The sequence below is a fragment of the Caretta caretta genome, chromosome 1, assembly GCF_965140235.1.
Source record: "Caretta caretta isolate rCarCar2 chromosome 1, rCarCar1.hap1, whole genome shotgun sequence".
In the NCBI taxonomy this organism is placed as follows: domain Eukaryota; kingdom Metazoa; phylum Chordata; order Testudines; family Cheloniidae; genus Caretta; species Caretta caretta.
In genome coordinates, this window is record NC_134206.1 from 125,859,655 (window position 1) to 125,882,938 (window position 23,284).

Sequence of the window (23,284 nt, forward strand, 5' to 3'; positions counted from 1 at the left end):
GGGGTTTTCAACAGGTTTTTTAAAAATCGTAGGTAATTACACACCAAAAATCCATTAAATCACATTCATGTGCAAAGTCAAGCACTCAGAAGTTAGGAAATGGCAACTTGTACAACCCTGATTTATTGACCTTGTGCATGTGCATTATGATACAGTCTTTAATATGACCACATACATACTATTTTTTCCACAGGACCTCTGCCTCATTCAGTGCACAGAATGGTGTGCATTTAATGAACCGCTAGTCAGTATTTTGTTTTATCCTCATTATTCAGTCTGTGGGTCCCAGGCCTTTTTTATTGCACAATATTCTAATCCTGATGTAAAGACAGAATTACTGGTTTTTAAATAGGCTTTTACATGGTGTTCATTACTATAGTACCTTCACTAGAGTGCTTCATAAACATTAATGAATTATTTCCTCAATACCCCTGTGAGATGAAAGGGGCTATTTTATTCCCATTTTACAGATGGGAAGAAGAGGCACAGAGAGATTAAGGTCATAACTATCCACTAATTTTGGATGCTCAATCTGAGACAGCTAGGACCTTATTTTTCTGAGTACTCAGAATTATGCAGAACTTCATGTGTTCAAAGTGAAACTTCCATTGACTTCAGTTGCATTTGTCAGTTCTCAGCACTTCTGCAGCTCAGAGCAAGGATTTCAAGTCAGGTACTCTTAAAAAGTGAAACACACAATTAGTGACCACCTGTGGAAAGTTTGTTTTAAGTGAGCACAGAATCTCATAGGAACTCTGGCAGAGGGAGGGATAGAATTCTGTTCTCGAGGGCATCATTCAACTGCCTCAACCAGGAGACCAGCTTTTCTCTTCCTGTGAGCCCTACCTCATTCACTGCACACTTTCCAAATTCTGCAACAAATGAGCCAGGGAACCTACACACAATACACTCATTCACTGCACAACCCTGAGCAGGTCCATCCTGTGAATTGAATGAGGCAGGAGTTCTGCAAAATAATATGAGATTATGTAATTAAAGACTATATTGTAATGCATGCACACAAGAGGGCAGAACTAAGATTGCCCAGGCAACCTTAATTCTGGCATTTCCTAACCTTGCACTGCTCGACTTTGTAATCTTAATAACGTTCTTTTAACATAGTTTTTGGTGCAGTTACATACAAAGATTGTCTTTTCTAAAGTTTTGTGTCCCAAAAAGCTTGCAATCTAATTTATATAAGTAAACACCTGGAGTAGTGAAATCAGTGACAAGTCTGTAACTATGCTTTCCTATATATTAAATCCTGTCAAGTAATATTTGTACTGTTTCTTTAACACTGCAGCAGGAAGCCAGGTCAGTGGGACAGAGGTGGAGCAAGGTTTGGGCAAAAGGTTACAAGTGAAACATAAGAGCTTTAATAAGGAGCATAATTCTCCACCTGTGTGGTTATTTACACTAATGCAAAATAAATGTAAGTTGCTATCATTCGTATTCAATAGCATTTTACATTTACTTTGCAATTATGTAAATGGCATCATAAAGTTCAGGGCAATGGAGAATCAGGCCTAAAATGGTTTCCTTATTCTAATCAAGTTCCTTGTTTAGTATTAGAAGACAGTGACTTTCTGTGATTTTTTTTTTTAACCAGTCACAAGGCAAGTAGTAGTAGTAATCAAAATTCTAAACAATTAATTGATGTTACTCCACTCTACGCTAACCAAGCATAAATTTTCAGTTCCTCCACCGATTCACTGTACCTTGAAAAAGGAAAATAAGAAATGTCTCAAACATGTAATAGAACAGAAAATATTTGTGCATGTCCTATACCCATCTTTTTTTTTATTTCACCATTTCTTTTTGTTCCCAAAGATACTGCAGTTTGAAAAAATTGTTTTCTCCAGTTCCACAGCCAAAAAACAAATTTGATGAACTTTTCCAACTATCTGATAAAAATATACAGGTACATTTTTCTTATGTAACATTTGTTGATTGTAAGGATCTATCACAGACTGGAAGGTCTGGCACAAAAAGTCGAGGTTTGCATTTCAATTTACAAATATTAAAACAGTTTGATGTGAATTCTTCTTTGCTGTTGTTCAGTGTTATGTGCTGTTAAACAGTTGTTCCAGCCCACTGGTTCTCCCACTCTAATGCTGAGTGACTATTGATACCGGTCAATTACAGGTATATAGATGTTTGTAATTCTGACCAGTGTCACGTGATTAGGGTCAAAACATAAAGATAATTCTTTTGCCAGCCCTGCTGTGTTGCTTCTTCATACCGTCTTAATATGCTTGAGTAAGGACTGCAGAATTCCCATTCACATTCATTGGAGTTTTGCCTGAGTAAAAACTGTAAGAACCAAAGTGTTTCACCCTTTATCTACAATCTATTTGGGTTAATAGAAAACTAGACAACAGAGAGACATTCACAGACTGAGAATAACTTTATTTTTCTTTACCATGTCTGGGAGAACTGAAAGAGAAGTTCAGTATTCAAATCACCTCCTTTGGTTTTATTCAGTTTGACATGGCTAGTTGACATTTAGCTCTTGACTATCACGTCAATAGTGTTGAAATAAACAAGACTGGCTCTTAGCTGGAAGATATTAATTTATTGTTTTCTGGAAACATCTTTTACATTGCAAAACAATGTAATGTTGATTTTGCCTTTGAGGTATCATAATACTGGTATACCCAATGTTGTTTTCCTCTTAATGATAACTCTCTGATAACCAAGAGGTGGGATTATAAAGAAAAATTAAAGGAAAAAAAGGAAATAATTCCATTAAATACCTTTAACCGTTAAATGAATAAACTGAAGTCTCAAGTGGTAAATCTCTAATTAATCTCATGCATGAAATTAAAGGGAGATTTTTTTTTTCTTCCCTTCAATAGAGGGAATGTATGGATCTACCACCAACAAAATATGAAACTGAAGAAATAACTACTGTTGAAGAAATTAAATAACTTCTAAAAGCAAAACGAAGCACTTGGATTCCCCAACTCAAACAACTACAAATCCTCATGGCAATTTTGTATGTTTTGCACACTCGTTCCCTTTCTCTTCCCTACAGATACTGCCTAACACTTACATTATAAGACCCTGTATTCAGTTTCTTATAACTTTGTCAAATTTGAATCCTTTGGACAGAAGCTTTTCCATGCTGCATGTCTACTTGAGGGTGAATATTCTTGGAGTGTTTAAAAAAACCCATTTCAGTAATTTGTTAGAACAACTTTAGGGAAAAAAATAAGTTATTTTGCCCATATTAAAAAACCTCTTACAACGTTTTCATTGACAATCTCTAGTGCTTCCCTGCTTTGACACTGGTGGAAATTCAGCAGGGGTGTTGCTGTGATGACAGGAATGTGCTTTATTCATCCTTATGAATATCAGCCCAAATTTGGCCAAGTTATTAACCCTTGAAAAATCATGGTTCATCATCCAGATCATTATTAAAGATGTTGAACAAAACCGGCCCCAGGACCGACCCCTGTCCTTGGTCTTTCTCTTGCTTCTAACTTATTTGTAAAATATTTTCTTGTTACACTTTATGTCCCTAGTTAGGCCAAGGAACAAAATGAGATTAAACTTTCTAATTTTGTCCCTATATGCCTGTGTTGGTTTTTTTAAATTGTAACCTTTCTGACAGGTGGAGCTGGCAGCAGCCAGGGCCAGGTTCAATATCTAGGGGTTCCTTTTCAACAATACAACACAGAACCGGCTCGAGCCTCCACTCAATAACATGGGAAAATTACACATCACCCCGGGGCGCCTGAAAGGCAATACTTCCCCACTCGCAAGCATGGAGTCTGAGTACAGAAAAGAAACTTTTAATGAAAGGAGAGAAGTCACTCAACATTAATTAGGGAAAATGCCACAAGCAGGATTCATAAACCTAAAACTGTGAGCAGGACACCCACCCCAGAGTGGGAGGGGCAGTGCCTTCTGCCTCATGTTCTACAACCAAAAGTTCCTTTACTGTGCCCACCTCTGCTCCCTCACCATATCCCACTCACAGTAGTTGTCCTTGGTCAGTGAGGACCCAGGGTTCAGAAATATATTTGTGTGAGTCCACCTCCCACCCGGTGAAAAAGACACCTGGCTTGCTCCGCCATCTGAGCACTTGCTCTGGCTGGCCACCCTGCCAACTGCTGCTTCTCGTTGTCTGCAGCCGGCCAACTGCTCACCACTTTTTCCGGCTGACTGCTTGCCACTTTCACTGGCTGCTCCCACCGGCCACCCATCAGTCACCTTCCACTGCCACTTGTCTCTCGACTGTAACCTCTGTAGGTCAGTCTCTTAGTGATTTTTTTAAGCTCTCAGTAGGATGGGCAGAAACACTGCTCTACCACAAGTGATTTCAGCTCTCATTGAGTACTTAACATAACAAAAGGCTCCTAATGATGCCTATTTAGCTTCATCTTTAAACACTGGGGAGGAACAGGGTAAACCAGACCAGGGACCTTTAAGAAAAGTCCACACCTACCATCTGGGATACCTATCCCCATGCCTCTTACTTTCACAAGGCTCTGGCAATCGAGCACCTGGCTTAACGAGGTCCTTTCAGCTGAGGGTGACCTCCTCATTTGGGACAGGTTAAGCACAGTTCTGCTCCCCTTTATTCATACAGCAAAGACAACTATATTGATAACATCATTTCATTCCCCTGCATTCAGTACTAAAGTGATTTGTAACCCAACACCAGCCAAAGTTGATCACTTTGAGCAACACCGCACTATCTGCTTGATATCTAAGCAGAGTATCATAGAATCATAGAATCATAGAATATCAGGGTTGGAAGGGACCCCTGAAGGTCATCTAGTCCAACCCCCTGCTCGAAGCAGGACCAATTCCCAGTTAAATCATCCCAGTCAGGGCTTTGTCAAGCCTGACCTTAAAAACCTCTAAGGAAGGAGATTCTACCACCTCCCTAGGTAACGCATTCCAGTGTTTCACCACCCTCTTAGTGAAAAAGTTTTTCCTAATATCCAATCTAAACCTCCCCCACTGCAACTTGAGACCATTACTCCTCGTTCTGTCATCTGCTACCATTGAGAACAGTCTAGAGCCATCCTCTTTGGAACCCCCTTTCAGGTAGTTGAAAGCAGCTATCAAATCCCCCCTCATTCTTCTCTTCTGCAGGCTAAACAATCCCAGCTCCCTCAGCCTCTCCTCATAAGTCATGTGTTCTAGACCCCTAATCATTTTTGTTGCCCTTCGCTGGACTCTCTCCAATTTATCCACATCCTTCTTGTAGTGTGGGGCCCAAAACTGGACACAGTACTCCAGATGAGGCCTCACCAATGTCGAATAGAGGGGAACGATCACGTCCCTCGATCTGCTCGCTATGCCCCGACTTATACATCCCAAAATGCCATTGGCCTTCTTGGCAACAAGGGCACACTGCTGACTCATATCCAGCTTCTCGTCCACTGTCACCCCTAGGTCCTTTTCCACAGAACTGCTGCCTAGCCATTCGGTCCCTAGTCTGTAGCGGTGCATTGGATTCTTCCATCCTAAGTGCAGGACCCTGCACTTATCCTTATTGAACCTCATCAGATTTCTTTTGGCCCAATCCTCCAATTTGTCTAGGTCCTTCTGTATCCTATCCCTCCCCTCCAGCGTATCTACCACTCCTCCCAGTTTAGTATCATCCGCAAATTTGCTGAGAGTGCAATCCACACCATCCTCCAGATCATTTATGAAGATATTGAACAAAACCGGCCCCAGGACCGACCCTTGGGGCACTCCACTTGATACCGGCTGCCAACTAGACATGGAGCCATTGATCACTACCCGTTGAGCCCCACAATCTAGCCAGCTTTCTACCCACCTTATAGTGCATTCATCCAGCCCATACTTCCTTAACTTGCTGACAAGAATACTGTGGGAGACAGTGTCAAAAGCTTTGCTAAAGTCAAGAAACAATACATCCTCTGCTTTCCCTTCATCCACAGAACCAGTAATCTCATCATAAAAGGCGATTAGATTAGTCAGGCATGACCTTCCCTTGATGAATCCATGCTGGCTGTTCATGATCACTTTCCTCTCATGCAAGTGCATCAGGATTGATTCTTTGAGGACCTGCTCCATGATTTTTCCAGGGACTGAGGTGAGGCTGACTGGCCTGTAGTTCCCAGGATCCTCCTTCTTCCCTTTTTTAAAGATTGGCACTACATTAGCCTTTTTCCAGTCATCCGGGACTTCCCCGGTTCGCCACGAGTTTTCAAAGATAATGGCCAATGGCTCTGCAATCACAGCCACCAATTCCTTCAGCACTCTCGGATGCAACTCGTCCGGCCCCATGGACTTGTGCACGTCCAGCTTTTCTAAATAGTCCCTAACCACCTCTATCTCCACAGAGGGCTGGCCATCTCTTCCCCATTTTGTGATGCCCAGCGCAGCAGTCTGGGAGCTGACCTTGTTAGTGAAGACAGAGGCAAAAAAAGCATTGAGTACATTAGCTTTTTCCACATCCTCTGTCACTAGGTTGCCTCCCTCATTCAGTAAGGGGCCCACACTTTCCTTGGCTTTCTTCTTGTTGCCAACATACCTGAAGAAACCCTTCTTGTTACTCTTGACATCTCTTGCTAGCTGCAGCTCCAGGTGCGATTTGGCCCTCCTGATATCATTCCTACATGCCCGAGCAATATTTTTATACTCTTCCCTGGTCATATGTCCAACCTTCCACTTCTTGTAAGCTTCTTTTTTATGTTTAAGATCCGCTAGGATTTCACCATTAAGCCAAGCTGGTCGCCTGCCATATTTACTATTCTTTCGACTCATCGGGATGGTTTGTCCCTGTAACCTCAACAGGGATTCCTTGAAATACAGCCAGCTCTCCTGGACTCCTTTCCCCTTCAAGTTAGTCCCCCAGGGGATCCTGGCCATCCGTTCCCTGAGGGAGTCGAAGTCTGCTTTCCTGAAGTCCAGGGTTCATATCCTGCTGCTTACCTTTCTTCCCTGCGTCAGGATCCTGAACTCAACCAACTCATGGTCACTGCCTCCCAGATTCCCATCCACTTTTGCTTCCCCCACTAATTCTACCCGGTTTGTGAGCAGCAGGTCAAGAAAAGCACCCCCCCTAGTTGGCTCATCTAGCACTTGCGCCAGGAAATTGTCCCCTACGCTTTCCAAAAACTTCCTGGATTGTCTATGCACCGCTGTATTGCTCTCCCAGCAGATATCAGGAAAATTAAAGTCACCCATGAGAATCAGGGCATGGGGTAGGTGTGCTCATGCAAATACAATTTGCTCCTGAAGTCTCTCTCTCTCCCAGCTAGCTGTCAGGGGAGAGTTCATTCAGACTTTGCTTACATCATATTCATCCTTTGTAATTAGACCTAGTTTCTACTCTTTGTATGACTCTTTTTCCAGTTTCAGGTCATTGAATATCTCTTGGTTAAGCCTAATAACTAGGTCAACATACAGTATTTATAAATTATTAGAGTGGCTCTACTTCCATCAGCCTTTTCCTATAAGTTTCCTCCTGGCAGCCAGGAGACACTGTGGTGCCTGACACAGGAACTGAGAGCAGGGAGACTCTCCTGTGCTCTGTGACATCTAGGAGGAATCAGCCCGATTGGAATGCAGAGGGGACAGAGACAGGCTCCAGGAAGGGCTAGGCCAGGGCAGAGATAGCCTGTCCTGGAGCAGGTTTGAAATGGGGCAGGCTTTGGAGGGATGGGGATAAGGGCTGAGACCAGGACTGCATTCTAAGGGCAGGGGCAGATAGAGTGAAAAGGGAAAGTATCTGTAATCACTAGAGAACACTCCCCCCTTCCCCCTTCCCCCCCCCCCCCCCCCCCCCCCCCGGCCTCCCTGAGCCTGGACTAGAATCAAGGATTTTTGAGTCTGCTCATTCTTCTGCTGTCTAGCAAATATTTATGAAACCCTCTGGCAAAGTGTCTTATCTCACTTTTGTGGCTGGTCCACATAGCAGTAGCTGGTGGTTATTTTCTATCAGTTACTCCATTGTATTTTAAGTGGTAGAAATCAGTGTTCTGGATCTAAAGGTTACAGTCTTTGCTGATAACCCATGTAAAGGGTCTATATGGTTCCACACAATTCAGTTTATTTTCAGTTTGTTTTTTTCTTTTTGTTTTTTGAAACCTAGGATATTCATACAAAACTGTTAAAATTAACATACATTACAAAGTGCACTCATACATAAGGAAATGCCTGAATAAAGGCTGCCTGTGAAACCTAAATTTGACCCCTTGTACATAAGTATTGTTATAGTCTTTAATGAAATGATCATATTCTATTTTCTTCCCACAAGACCACAGCTTCATTTGGTGTATAAGACAGATATTGCTCACTGAGCTGATATGTATTCAACATTTTTTTTTAAACTCAGTACTAAACATATGCTTACATCTGTTTCACAAACATTAACAAATTTATCTTCACAACCTGCCAGTGAAGAAAGGAGGTATTATTCACCCCTTTACATAAGTGCAACTGAAGAGCAGAAAATAATAAGGCTAAAATGGTCACATGTCCACTAATTTTCGATGCCCAACTTGAGATGTTTAGGGCCTGATTTTTCAGGGTACTTGTCCTATTGCTATCAAACTGAGTTGGCATATACATAACCATTGTAAAAAAATGATTCATAATGTCCAGTGAAACACATCTGTGAAAATTAAGAGGGAGAAAAGTATTCAGTATGCAAATAGTTGATATATTTAAGGGCTAGCTTTGTGAAAACTGGCTAGTTTTTATACTTTTTGAAATTTTCCATTATTCAGCATGTACAGCTGGTACCTACTACTGCCATTAGTCAGTCTTTTGGGCGTTCCAATTAAAAACTCTTTTTGGGTGTAAATTTCTGAACATCTCAATGTTGCCTATTTTCCTAGGGCTTTTTTTAAAAAAAAAAAAGTTTAAACTGTGATTGGATACGTTTGAATAGAAATTGGTTGTTGCAATAATACAGAAAACAAAAATTGTTAAATGTCTCATTTATTGAGTTCTGTGTTCCCACACTGTATAATCACACAAAGCTGCTGTTGCTAAATATGATAAAGAACCATAAAAAGCATGAAAAGTGATACAAGCTGTAATTTACAGCAGAGATGAAGGGGATGCAAGTTCCATCAACACTTCCTTAAAAAAAATTGGGTCCCCTCGTCCAGTTTGCGTGTGTATATATAAACATTTCAATACCATACCAATCACAGTGGCTGCTCCAGTGCTAGCAGCAGATTTTGGTCTTTTCTTAGCCCTGGTCTACACGAGGATTTTAGGTCGAATTTAGCAGTATTAAATCCATGTAAACCTGCACCATCCACACGATGAAGCCCTTTATTTTGACTTAAAGGGCTCTTAAAATCGATTTCCTTACTCCACCCCTGACAAGTGGATTAGTGCTTAAATCGGCCTTGCCGGGTCGAATTTGGGGTATTGTGGACACAATTCGACGGTATTGGCCTCCGGAAGCTATCCCAGAGTGCTCCATTGTGACCGCTCTGGACAGCACTCTCAACTCAGATGCACTGGCCAGGTAGACAGGAAAAGAACCGCGAACTTTTTAATCTCATTTCCTGTTTGGCCAGCGTGGCAAGCTGCAGGTGACCATGCAGAGCTCATCAGCAGAGGTGACCATGATGGAGTCCCAGAATCGCAAAAGAGCTCCAGCATGGACTGAACAGGAGGTACGGGATCTGATCGCTGTATGGGGACAGGAACTCCGTTCCAGTTTTCGAAATGCCAAAACCTTTGTCAAAATCTCCCAGGGCATGAAGGACAGAGGCCATAACAGGGACCCGAAGCAGTGCCGCGTGAAACTTAAGGAGCTGAGGCAAGCCTACCAGAAAACCAGAGAGGTGAACGGCCGCTCCGGGTCAGAGCCCCAAACATGCCGCTTCTGTGATGAGCTGCATGCCAGTTTAGGGGGTTCAGCCACCACTACCCCAGCCGTGTTGTTTGACTCCTTCAATGGAGATGGAGGCAACACGGAAGCAGGTTTTGGGGATGAAGAAGATGATGAGGAGGAGGAGGAGGTTGTAGATAGCTTACAGCAAGCAAGTGGAGAAACCGGTTTTCCCGACACCCAGGAACTGTTTCTCACCCTGGACCTGGAGCCAGTACCCCCCGAACCCACCCAAGGTTGCCTCCTTGACCCAGCAGGCGGAGAAGGGACCTCCGGTGAGTGTACCTTTTAAAATACTATACATGGTTTAAAAGCAAGCATGTGAAAGGATTACTTTGCCCTGGCATTCGCGGCTCTCCTGGATGTACTCCCAAAGCCTTTGCAAAAGGTTTCTGGGGAGGGCAGCCTTATTGCGTCCTTCATGGTAGGACACTTTACCACTCCAGGCCAGTAACACGTACTCGGGAATCATTGTAGAACAAAGCATTGCAGTGTATGTTTGCTGGCGTTCAAACAACATCCGTTCTTTATCTCTCTGTGTTATCCTCAGGAGAGTGAGATATTATTCATGGTCACCTGGTTGAAATAGGGTGCTTTTCTTCAGGGAACACTCAGAGGAGCCCGTTCCTGCTGGGCTGTTTGCCTGTGGCTGAACAGAAATGTTCCCCGCTGTTAGCCACGGGGAGCGTGGAGGGTTGAGGGGGTAGCCACGCGGTAGGGGGAGGCAAAATGCGACCTTGTAACGAAAGCACATGTGCTATGTATGTAATGTTAACAGCAAGGTTTAACCTGAAAGAGTGTAGCCACTGTTTTATAAAATGTGCCTTTTTAAATACCGCTGTCCCTTTTTTTTTCTCCACCAGCTGCATGTGTTTCAATGATCACAGGATCTTCTCCTTCCCAGAGGCTAGTGAAGATTAGAAAGAAAAAAAATGCACTCATGATGAAATGTTCTCTGAGCTCATACTGTCCTCCCACACTGACAGATGAATGCGTGGAGGCAAATAATGTCAGAGTGCAGGAAAGCACAAAATGACCAGGAGGAGAGGTGGCGGGCTGAAGAGAGTAAGTGGCGGGCTGAAGACAGGGCTGAAGCTCAAATGTGGCAGCAGCGTGATGAGAGGAGGCAGGATTCAATGCTGAGGCTGCTGAAGGACCAAACCAGTATGCTCCAGTGTATGGTTGAGCTGCAGCAAAGGCAGTTGGAGCACAGACTGCCACTACAGCCCCTGTGTAACCAACCGCCCTCCTCCCCAAGTTCCATAGCCTCCACACCCAGACGCCCAAGAACGTGGTGGGGGGGCCACCGGCCAACCAGCCACTCCACCACAGAGGATTGCCCAAAAAAAGAAGGCTGGCATTCAATAAATTTTAAAGTTGTAAACTTTTAAAGTGCTGTGTGGCATTTTCCTTCCCTCCTCCACCACCCCTCCTGAGCTACCTTGGTAGTCATCCCCCTATTTGTGTGATGAATGAATAAAGAATGCATGAATGTGAAGCAACAATGACTTTATTGCCTCTGCAAGCAATGATTAAAGGGAGGAGGGGAGGATGGATAGCTTGCAGGGAAGTAGAGTGAACCAAGGGGCGGGGGGTTTCATCAAGGAGAAACAAACAGAACTTTCACACCGTAGCCTGGCCAGTCATGAAACTGGTTTTCAAAGCTTCTCTGATGCATACCGTGCCCCCCTGTGCTCTTCTAACTGCCCTGGTGTCTGTGCGCGTAACCAGCAGCCAGGCGATTTGCCTCAACCTCCCACCCTGCCATAAACGTCTTCCCCTTACTCTCACAGATATTGTGGAGCGCACAGCAAGCAGTAATAACAGTGGGAATATTGGTTTCGCTGAGGTCTAAGCGAGTCAGTAAACTGCGCCAGCGCGCCTTTAAACGTCCAAATGCACATTCTACCACCATTCTGCACTTGCTCAGCCTGTAGTTGAACAGCTCCTGACTACTGTCCAGGCTGCCTGTGTACGGCTTCATGAGCCATGGCATTAAGGGGTAGGCTGGGTCCCCAAGGATAACTATAGGCATTTCAACATCCCCAACAGTTATTTTCTGGTCTGGGAATAAAGTCCCTTCCTGCAGCTTTTGAAACAGACCAGAGTTCCTGAAGATGCGAGCGTCGTGTACCTTTCCCGGCCATCCCACCTTGATGTTGGTGAAACATCACTTGTGATCCACCAGAGCTTGCAGCACTATTGAAAAGTACCCCTTGCGGTTTATGTACTCGGCGGCTTGGTGCTCCGGTGCCAAGATAGGGATATGGGTTCCGTCTATGGCCCCACCACAGTTAGGGAATCCCATTGCAGCAAAGCCATCCACTATGACCTGCACATTTCCCAGGGTCACTACCCTTGATATCAGCAGATCTTTGATTGCGTGGGCTACTTGCATCACAGCAGCTCCAACAGTAGATTTGCCCACTCCAAATTGATTCCCAACTGACCAGTAGCTGTCTGGCGTTGCAAGCTTCCACAGGGCTATCGCCACTTGCTTCTCAACTGTGAGGGTCGCTCTCATCTTGGTATTCATGCGCTTCAGGGCAGGGGAAAGCAAGTCACAAAGTTCCATGAAAGTGCCCTTACTCATGCGAAAGTTTCGCAGCCACTGGGAATCGTCCCAGACCAGCAACACTATGCGGTCCCACCAGTCTGTGCTTGTTTCCCGAGCCCAGAATCGGCGTTCCACAGCATGAACCTGCCCCATTAGCACCATGATGCATGCATTGGCAGGGCCCATGCTTTCAGAGAAATCTGTGTCCATGTCCTGATCACTCACGTGACCGTGCTGACGTCGCCTCCTCGCCCGGTATCGCTTTGCCAGGTTCTGGTGCTGCATATACTGCTGGATAATGCGTGTGGTGTTTAATGTGCTCCTAATTGCCAAAGTGAGCTGAGCAGCCTCCATGCTTGCCTTGGTATGGCGTCCGCACAGAAAAAAGGCACGGAATGATTATCTGCCGTTGCTCTGACGGAGGGAGGGGCGACTGACGACATGGCTTACAGGGTTGGCTTCAGGGAGCTAAAATCAACAAAGGGGGTGGCTTTACATCAAGGACTATTTCAGGCAGGACTTCATGGAGGGTTCCAATAAGAAATGGTGCACCTAAGTTATTGTTCTTATTGGAACAAGGAGGTTAGCTTGGCCTCTGATTGATACATGGCTATATTTACCTCGCTGCACCTTCTCTGTGAGTGACTGCAGTGTGACCTAGAGGAATGAGTCCCCTAGACGGGGGAGGGGGGGGGAAGCAAATGAGTACAAAACAAATCTGGTCTATTTCTTGTTTTGATCCACTCCATCTATCTTTTACATCTTTGGCTAGCAGCAGACGGTGCAGAAGGACTGCATGCCATCCACATCTCATGGCTGCCCGGCAGAAGATGATGCAATAGGACTGCTAGCAATCCGTATCGCCTGCCTGCTCACCATAAGATGGTTCAATAGGACTCACTGCAGGACTAAAGAGAATGACCTCGTCGAGTCACTCCAAATTTAGTCCCTGCGCCCATGTCTGCCCAGGCGCTCCTGGCCAACATGGCCAGGAGCACCTCGGACATGACGAGGACGGCTACCAGTCGTACTGTACCGTCTGCTGCCACAAGGCAATGGGTTGCTGCTACTGTGTAGCAATGCAGTACCACGTCTGCCGGCACCCAGGAGACATAGGGTGACGGTTACCTGAGCGGGTTCCATGCTTGCCGTGGTATGGCGTCTGCACAGGTAACTCAGGAAAAAAGGCGCGAAACGATTGTCTGCCCTTGCTTTCACGGAGGGAGGGAGGGAACGGGGGCCTGACGATATGTACCCAGAACCACCCGCGACAATGTTTTAGCCCATCAGGCATTGGGATCTGAACACAGAATTCCAATGGGCAGCGGAGACTGCGGGAACTGTGGGATAGCTACCCACAGTGCAACGCTCCGGAAGTCGATGCTTGCCTCGGTACTGTGGAAGCACTCCGCTGAGTTAATGCACTTAATGCACTTAAGAGCATTTTCTGTGGGGACACACACACTCGAATATATAAAACCGATTTCTAAAAAAACAACTTCTATAAATTCGACCTAATTTCGTAGTGTAGACATACCCTTACTGTGGAGTGCTGACAATTACTTAAGTGTACCTATTGTATTCTCTCCACCTTCATGTACCAATAGCTCCTAAAGGGGGAAACTAGGATGGATCCTGTTTATTTTTAACTGCTTTAATAAGTAGTCTTGACATCTGAAACAGCAGCTTGAGCTGAAAAACAAACACCACAGGAGCTGCCAGCTCTGCACAAACTACGTAGTATGAGAAATAACACCATTGAGTATGTTGAAGATAAGAACCAACATACCTGCTAGCAGTAATACCTACAAGAGTTAACCATGTGTGTTATTGGAAGATGCACCATGTATCTAAGGAATGTGATTACATTACATAAAAACCTTAAAATCAATGGCTAACTGCTACTGGAAGAAATCCAGCTTCAACTCTGACAAATGTCTGTGAACCTCAAGCCTCCAGAGGAAATATTAGCCAAATCATAGACCAAGTGGCCTGAGCACCTAGTGCCTAGGGTTATACTAAAGGTTATATCAGAGGTGGTCAAAATATAGCCCACGGGACAAATCTGGCCCATGTAATATTTCTGTCCGGCCCACCAGGCCCTTTGGCTGCCCCCTCACTATCTCCAGGCCGCTAAAAGTCCCGTGGTGCAACAGTGTGCTCAGGCAGGCTGCCTGACTGCTGTGGCCCCACGCCGCTCCTGGAAGTGGCCGGCTGCTACTGGCATATCTCTGCATGCCTCTGTGTACTACCCCCACCCCCATCCTCACAGCTCCCATTGGCTGAAACTGGCCAATGGGAGCTGTGGGGGCACTGCTTGCAGCCACCAGCAATGCACAGAGACCCGCTTTCCCCCCCCCCCCACGGGGACGCGCAGAGTCGTGCCACAGTGCCAGCAGCCACATGGGGCCATGGCCTGCAGGCCTGAGCCGCCAGTATAAGCGCCTCCCAGCCAGAGCCTTCACCTCACACCCCCTTCCCAAACCCCAACCCCAGGTCAGAACCCCCTCCTGCACCCAAACTCCCTCCCAGATCCTGCACCTGCTCCTACAAACCAATATCCTGCCCAGAGCCCCCTCCTGCACCAAACTCCCTCCGAGAGCCCACACCCCAACACTGCACAAGCCCAGAGCTCCCCCCTGCACCCAAACTCCCTCCTAGACTCCGAACCCCCTCCATTAACATAGCAGAAATGTGCAGCCCATGATGACATATCAAAATTCGTGGAGTGGCCCCCCTGCAAAAATTATTGCCCAACCCTGGGTTATACTAATGGTTCCCAACCTTTTCCCATTGGAGGAGTGCTCCTGTGTCCTAAAAGACCTCACACCATGCCCCAACATAGTTTTCCATTTGTGAAAGGGGGAGCTGGTTGAGGCTTTTGGAGGTGGGGGATGTTATTTTCTTTTTCCTGTTTCCCTCCTATGTTCTCTACTTCACAAAGCAGTTTTGGGGAAAAAACACATCAGGCCTCTGTACATTATAAAAATGTAAAAGGTCAGCCCATTTTAGAGCTGATCGCAAAAAAAAAAAAGTATTTCTCAGTAAGAGGAACAAAAAGAGGTTCCCATGTTTATCCTTATTATATCAATGCTGCCAGTTTTGAAAAGGAATATTTGCCTTCCACAACTGCCAACATGGGATTGACAGCCCTGTAGGTTCTTTATTATTGGGGACAATAGTGTGTAAGGAGTAAAGACCACGCGGGCTCTATTTTGTTGGATCATATTAAAGAAGTTCTGTATTAAAATCACAAATGAGTTTGATTCCCCATAGTTTAAATTCCAGGCTATTACTAATTAAGGGGTCTCTTGCTTTTACTGTTTCTCTCCCTCTCTGTGTGAAACTTGCAAGCTGCTAATTGTGTTAGTACATCCTAAGACAGAGTCTGGTCTCAAAGCAATACCTTGTAACAACTACTCACACAGAGACTCCCCGCCCTTTTGTTGTATTTATCTCGCTTTGTTAACAATTGTGATTAAAATAGAGATAGAGGATGTATGTGGATGGACGCTTGGCATGGATAATAAATGATCAGGGAGGTGCCAGCCTAAGAATCCAGTGTCCATGGGCCAAAGAAGGTATCACGTGTAAACAACCAGAGGACCCCCAGAGGGCAGACTGGAATCCACCCAACAGCCTCAAGAATGGGAGAACCAAAGAACAACACGGAGCCGTCAGGAAAGTGCCATCTGCTGATAGATTCAGCAACAGCATGATGAAGCAATTCTCGTAGACTGGCATAGGAAGAAATTCCTATAAAAAATGGACTCTAGAAAGTGAGAACTTTGGGGTCTGATTCTGCAAACCAACTTCCAGGAACATCAGATGAGCATCTGACAAGGCCCTGCTCACTCCTCATGTCCAGGCCACCTGGCCAGTGGCTTGGCATGAGCAACTCTAAGGCTGGTAACTATGACAACAACCTTGCAGAACCTCTGTGTGTGTGTGTGTGTGTGTGTGTATGAATGAATGTGTGAATACATATGAAATTGAATGGAATGTTATAGCTATAACTGCTTACTATGATTCTTTCTGTATTCACAATAAATGTGGCATTTTGCCTTTTCCCCTAATAAGATCCTGCTGGTTTTTATTTTATTGGTATAACAATTTTGCTTGTCACACATGTAAGTTACGTCATCAATAATAATGCACAACACAAATTGCCTTTGGTATATTTGGACAAGTATAATTGACTACTAAACCATTCTGTTGATACCAGCTTCCCCCCCCCCCCCCAAATATTTATACTGTACTAAGAAAAACAAAAACTTGTGGTGTGAATGACAAGACTACAGAGATCTGTGGGCAGATTCTTTGCTGCACCTAGCCCAGGGCTCAGCAGAGAAGCACAGCCTGGATGGCAAGGGGAACGAAGGATCTAAATTACTTCTGGGCTGTAGAGTGTTTTACAGGGGCTGAACCATTACAGCAATAGAGGGCAATTAAAGTACAGATGGCTTATGCTGGCCATACACAGCTTGTCCACCAAGGAAATTAAGTCTGTCTGTTACAGCTCCTTTATAGCCTCTCCACTTCAAGTATTCTAAACTACATAGTCCTTTAGATTACTACGGAAATCAAGCCTCTCTCTCCCCTAAAATTTGTTATCCCAAAACAAAATTTAAGCTCAATTTAAGTTTCACCTTCCTCTGAAGCATTCATCCAAAACTAATCCAAGAGCAATACTAGATACTATGAACATACATAAGTATTTTCAAGCAGTCATTGCTTACAGGGAGCAGTAATGCCTTTTCAGTGAAATGTGGACAGGTCACCCAGCTTAAAACATATTTAGGTCTTGGTGAAAAGCTTGGTTATTTAAAAAACAAACACACGCAAAGAACTAATACTCCCTTGCCTTTTATTTTTTAGGCCTTGGTTCTTAGCTGCCTTGCACTTTTTGCCATCATTTACAACATGCAAAGTATATGTGAAAGAGTCAGAATTACAGCATAGTTTGAGATCACTCTGGATCAGCGATTTACAAGTAGAATGGAATTTAAATCCCTGTTTGGAACCTGTAAGCTGCTACCACAGAAATGACTTTACACTAGGGACCAGGTAGCTGAGAACCAAGCAAAGACAAACCCATCCAAAAAAACTCCTCCCGTAGCACAGTGTACTCTTTATATCAAGCACGGAGAATTGAATGAGTGATGGACGTTTGCCAGCTCATGACACCATTGTGTACAGCACCTTTACATCTTCCATGGAAATGTTCCATCCAAGCATTTACCAGACCTAAATCTGTTTATAGCGATAATATGAATGCACCATGTTGTAATGCGGTGGGTCAAGCAGTGAAGGTATCAGGTGAAACTGGAATGTTCTTATGAAAAGATGGTTGCAAAAGTTCCCCAGGAGAGCCAACACTTCGATATAATTAGTTTCAACAGAGTAAATATGTTTATTGTTTTACAGCAGAATGCCCCAATTTAAAAGAACATATTTGCTAAAGGGTCAGCTGTGCAAAATGGTACAGAGTGCTTAAGTACAAGTGGAATAGACATGATTTGTTAAACAAATATGCAAACAATTTTATGGTCCTATAAGACAGGAAACTAGAGAATGATCAGAGGGCAAATATAGAAAAAAAAACAAACAACTTTCTTTGCCCAAACTGCTTCTGTGGACCCAGAACTACTGCCACTGATATCCAAACACTGATACAGAAAATTCAGTATGCTGAACTGTCAGTTTCAGTGTCTGCGAAAAAAGGCAATCCTGAAATGGATCAGTTCCCTTGATAAGTTTCTAGCCCCATCTACCAACGTGATCTGGCCCCGATAAATAAGACAACACAGGAATTTCTTGAAGGTCAATGGTCCATAATGGTAAAGTTATTCTACATGATCTGCTCAACTTGGTTTCCAATTCTAGTTAGGCTGTTTTTAAATTACTTTCTTTAATTCATCATACAGCACAAGCACAAAAGCACCACCCATGCCTCGGAGAACGTTGGACCATGCACCCTTGAAAAAAGCTTTTCCTCCTTCATCCCTTGCAATCTTCTTCCAACAGTCAACTGTTCCGGAGTACATGATGTCAGCTGTGGAGAAATGAAAATTTTCCCCCTAATTTAGATAATTTGCTTCAGTATTTTCCTAACTGCAACTTAATGTTATAATGGAAAAACTTCAATTTTATTAAAACCTAATTGAGACAGTAAATGATCATGAAGCTGTAACTGTCCATGTGGCGTTACCTATTTGCCAATTACCCATGCCACATAAAGATCAAGCACTACCCTACATAAAAACAGCACCCTCAATACAAGTACCAAACTCATTTGTAAATATTACAAAGTACTAGTTCCCTAAAAGCTAGTCTCGTGATTTGAAATGCTTATGACAATCATTGCTTAAGACAATTGGTTTCACACTATATAAAATGTGTTGATGGATTTGTTCTAAGAAAATTAAAAGCTGCTCAAAAAATAAACTGAACTGGAGTTACCAGCTTTTGCACCAAGTCAAAAGCACTGACAAGTATCGGTACCACCGCTAAAGTGCGGAACAAAAGTTTTAGACTAATAAATATCAAGACTGTACCTCCTTTACGTCCTGACTGCATCATCATTCGACGCCGCACTGTATCAAAAGGATAGGAGACAACACCAGCCACAGAAGTCACTGTTTGTGCAATCATCCAGCTTATCACAATGTGAGTGTTTCTGGGATCTGGGAGCATGCCTGCAATAAAGACACCATAACATAACTTTTAGTTTTATACCCAATCCCTCCTCAGACTCACACAATTTAGAAAAGCAGCCGTCATTCAAAGTTTTACAAAAGAAAGCAACTCAGTCTCCTGCAAGGATGGCAATGCATGAAATGTTACACCATGACCACATTTACATCTCTCTTCCAAAGATAATTAATATACTGTTTCAGAAATTTAGATTAACGATTAAGTGCTTTTGTTTTTATAACTTTGATTAGAAAAAGTATTTTTAACAATGAATCGCCCAAGGATTTGAAATATGTCATTTTTAGAGTATCTTGGAAACTTTTGCAGACTGAGAAATAGAATGGGGAAGGAGGGGCAGTCAAATACACATAGCCTTTACAGTAAAATTTGCTGAAATAGCCCATAAAAACACTAACTTGTTTAAGTGAAATTATAACCTGTGTTACTGTGATATGCCTTAGTAATCCATCAAATCAAAAACATTGAAGCTACTCTATCTCATTATTAGAACTTGTTTCTGCCAGAAGTGTGGTAAGCTGCTCTATCACCATATGTAGTCCACAAATACTCTGTCAATCCACAAACAGCATTCTACATTTTTAAAAGATGTAAATAGTATTTTCTCCAGCATTGCACTAAACACTGACAGGATAACAAGATTCTACACTTAGCTTTTTAATGCTGGAAAGTAGTTTGACTAACAATACAACAAGTAGTGGCGTCAGTAACTAGAAGTAGGGTGATAGTAATGGCTCCAATTAAAAAAAAAACAAATGATCACAGTCTTATATTCATCGCCAAGGCAATAGCATTAAATGAAATGAAATACAAAAAGCTACATTAAAGCTTTCATGTTGCAGTCAAGCACCCCAAAGTTATGAAATGCCAAAATTAAGGTTGCCTGTACAACTTTCCAGATTCCCCCTATAAGTTACCTTTTGCTGTATCATAGATTCCAAAGTAGGCAGCTCTATAGATGATGATACCCTGCACAGACACATTGAACCCTTGATATAAGCCACGCAGACCATCAGACTTGGTAATTTTGACTAGACAGTCCCCCAGACCTCTGAATTCTCTGTCAGCACCAGCTTTTCCGACGTCAGCAGCCAAACGGGTTCTTGCAAAATCCAAGGGATAGACGAAGCAGAGAGAAGTGGCACCAGCTGCACCACCAGAGGCCAGATTACCAGCAAAATACCTCCAAAATTGAGTGTGCTTGTCCACTCCTCCTAAGAACACCTGCTTATACTTATCCTTGAAAGCAAAATTGAGAGCCTGAGTGGGGAAGTATCTGATGACATTTGCCAAATTTCCACGCCAAAAGGACAGCACTCCTTGCTCCTTTGGGATACGCACCACGCAATCAATGATTCCCTTGTACTGTTTGTCAGCAGCAATTTGTTTACTTGCATGTTGTACCTATAAAAAATGTATTTAATACATTTATTATTTTGATCACATATCCAATAAATACTACAGGTGGAAATCAATATTAGTAGTTCAGACTGTTTATCTATACTCATCCTAGAACAGAAGAAAGGGACATCACTAAGTCTGATTGACTGGTCCAAATGATCATTTATCGAAATGTATACAACCCTTCACCCATCATTTTACTGTACATTTTCAAAAGTGGTTGTAAATATCTATAAATCAGAAATTATTTCATAACTGGAGACTATGGATAGAGTTTTCTATTCATTAGTACAATTTAATAGAAACTTTCTGCTTGTACATAATACTGGAAGTTCCTCCCCGTCAAAACAACTCAGTAATTCAAGAGGATGGGACATTTACATTCATAAAAAAAATTTAAAAGGTGAACGCCATAAGAAAAATTAAAAAGGAGTACTCGTGGCACCTTACAGACTAACCAATTTATTTGAGCATAAGCTTTCGTGAGCTACAGCTCACTTCACTGGATGCATACTGTGGAAAGTTTTCAGAGTAACAGCCGTGTTAGTCTGTCTTTGCAAAAAGAAAAGGAGGACTTGTGGCACCTTAGAGACTAACCAATTTATTTGAGCATGAGCTTTCGTGAGCTACAGCTCACTTCATCGGAAAGTGTAGAAGATCTTTTTATATACACACAAAGCATGAAAAAATACTTCCTGACACTCCACTCTCCTGCTGCTAATAGCTTATCTAAAGTGATCACAGTCCTTAAAGTGTATGATAATCAAGGTGGGCCATTTCCATCACAAATCCAGGGTTTAACAAGAATGTGGGGAGGGGGGATAAGGAAAAAACAAGGGGAAATAGGTTACCTTGCATAATGACTTAGCCACTCCCAGTCTCTATTCAAGCCTAAGTTAATTGTATCCAATTTGCAAATGAATTCCAATTCAACAGTTTCTCGCTGGAGTCTGGATTTGAAGTTTTTTTGTTGTAATTTCGAAACTTTCATGTCTGTAATCGTGTGACCAGAGAGACTGAAGTGTTCTCCGACTGGTTTATGAATGTTATAATTCTTGATATCTGATTTGTGTCCATTTATTCTTTTACGTAGAGATTGTCCAGTTTGACCAATGTACATGGCAGAGGGGCATTGCTGGCACATGATGGCATATATCGCATTGGTGGATGTGCAGGTGAACGAGCCTCTGATAGGTTGGCTCATGTTATTAGGCCCTGTGATGGTGCCCCCTCAATACATATGTGGGCACAGTTGGCGACGGGCTTTGTTGCAAGGATGAGTTCCTGGGTTAGTGGTTCTGTTGTGTGGTGTGTGGTTGCTGGTGAGTATTTGCTTCAGGTTGGGGGGCTGTCTGTAGGCAAGGTCTGGCCAGGACTGGGATTTTTAGTTTTTTTTAAAGTTACAACATTTAATGTAAGTGACTGACTCCAAATAAGGGGAGCCCCCCTCCTCCATTAGTCAGTCTCCCTGGTAGCTCTAGGGCCCCATCGCTAATTTCCCGGTGCCTCAGGCCAGCGTTGTTGACCCGTCCTACAGATGGGGGCGGAGGAACCGGGGCGAAGCGATCGGCCCCAGGCTGGGGCGCCGGATCCCAACGAAGCCAGACCGGTTCCTCCTGTCACCGAGAGGCCGCTCCCCGGCAAACGCCGCGAGCATCGGTCTGCCGGCAGGGGCGCGCCAAGGTCACCGGTCCCCCACGCGGCCACTGGGCTCGCTCCCCCCAGGCAGCGCAGGGGGACTGGGGGGGTCATGGGGCTACGGGCGCGCGCCCACAGCGGCCCTGGGGAGGGGTGTCCCTGGCAATAACGTGACCCCTGCGGGCGCGGGGCCGGGGCGCGGCCAGGCCACGCGCCGCCAGGGCTCCGGCGACAGCCGGGGCAGGGGAGGAATCCGCCGCCGCGGAGAAGAAGAGACGTCCCGCGAGGGCCGCGGCCCGCGCCACCCGCCGTCACGTGACGGTCGCGCTACAACAGGCGGGCGGGCGCCGGCGGCGAGAGGGAGGAGGGCACAGCGAGCCGCCTCCCCACGTGACACGCGCGCCAGGCCCCGCCCCCCTCTCGCGTCGCACAGCGGAAGACCTGGGCTGCCGCTCCTCCGCGCGCCCTCCCTCCACGTGACCGCCCCCCCCTCCCCGCTCTCGTAACCGGCTCCTAGCACTGTAGTGGCCGGGGCGAACGCGCCCCAAGCCCGCTGTTGCTGCTACCGCGGCAACGGCGCGAGGCGGGCGCGCTTGGGTCGACGGCGGGCCCAGAGCCTTGCGCCCCTGCGGACACGCGCGCTGTGGGGAAGCGAGGCCACGCGCCGCCACCCCGCTCTCTCCCGCCTCGGCCCCGGCCAGACCCCCGCCCCTCCGGCTCCCGCGCGCCGCTGACCTGGAGCAACAGCTTGACCCGCTCGATGGGCGCCACCGCGGTTTTGCTGATGGCCGCGGCCACGCCGCCCGCCAGGAAGTCCTTGGCGAAGGAGAGGGCTTGGTCCGCCATGTTCGTGCTGAGCCGGGAGCCGCTGGGGGGAAAAAACGCCGCAGCGCCCACGCACCGACAGAAAAAAAAAGGGCAGGATGGCCTCCGCGCATGAGCTAAACGCCCGGGCCGGCCGGGCCCGCCCCCGCCGCGCCATTGGCCGCCCGGCCGCAGAGAGGCGGGGCCGCCCGGGAGTTCTGCCCCGGCCCCCCGCTTCCGGTCGCGTCGCGCGCTCGCCCTGACGTGCCGGTTGCAACCTGCCGGCGCGAGCCCTGTCCCGCCGAGCGCGCGCGCTCCCCGGCCTG

General features: G+C 45.2%; 2 protein-coding genes across 2 annotated transcripts in view; one reads left to right on the forward strand and one right to left on the reverse strand.

Moving 5' to 3' along the window:
• The window catches only part of LOC125640742 (granulocyte-macrophage colony-stimulating factor receptor subunit alpha), a 33,912-nt gene extending 30,338 nt beyond the window's left edge, over positions 1 to 3,574 (forward strand). The window contains 2 exon segments of the mRNA XM_048859602.2: positions 1,831 to 1,921; positions 2,859 to 3,574. Of these exon segments, the coding sequence (XP_048715559.2) occupies positions 1,831 to 1,921; positions 2,859 to 2,930 (163 nt within the window). The 3' untranslated portion in view covers positions 2,931 to 3,574.
• Positions 3,575 to 17,790: 14,216 nt separating this feature from the next.
• SLC25A6 (solute carrier family 25 member 6) lies at positions 17,791 to 23,074 on the reverse strand. The gene is made up of 4 exons (XM_048859625.1): positions 22,890 to 23,074; positions 20,033 to 20,519; positions 18,959 to 19,099; positions 17,791 to 18,456 (listed from the first exon to the last, which is right to left on the reverse strand). Exons 1-4 carry the CDS (start codon positions 22,998 to 23,000, stop codon positions 18,299 to 18,301), a joined length of 897 nt encoding a protein of 298 aa, XP_048715582.1. The 5' UTR covers positions 23,001 to 23,074; the 3' UTR covers positions 17,791 to 18,298.
• Between the last annotated feature and the right edge of the window lie 210 nt (positions 23,075 to 23,284).

Coding starts and splice junctions, on each gene's coding strand:
- SLC25A6 (XM_048859625.1), bottom strand. CDS start 23,000: ATGGCGGACCAAGCCCTCTCCTTCGCCAAGGACTTCCTGGCGGGCGGC. Junction 20,520..22,889: donor GGGTCAAGCTGTTGCTCCAG/GTCAGCGGCGCG, acceptor CATTTTTTATAG/GTACAACATGCAAGTAAACA. Junction 18,457..18,958: donor GCAGTCAGGACGTAAAGGAG/GTACAGTCTTGA, acceptor ATTTCTCCACAG/CTGACATCATGTACTCCGGA.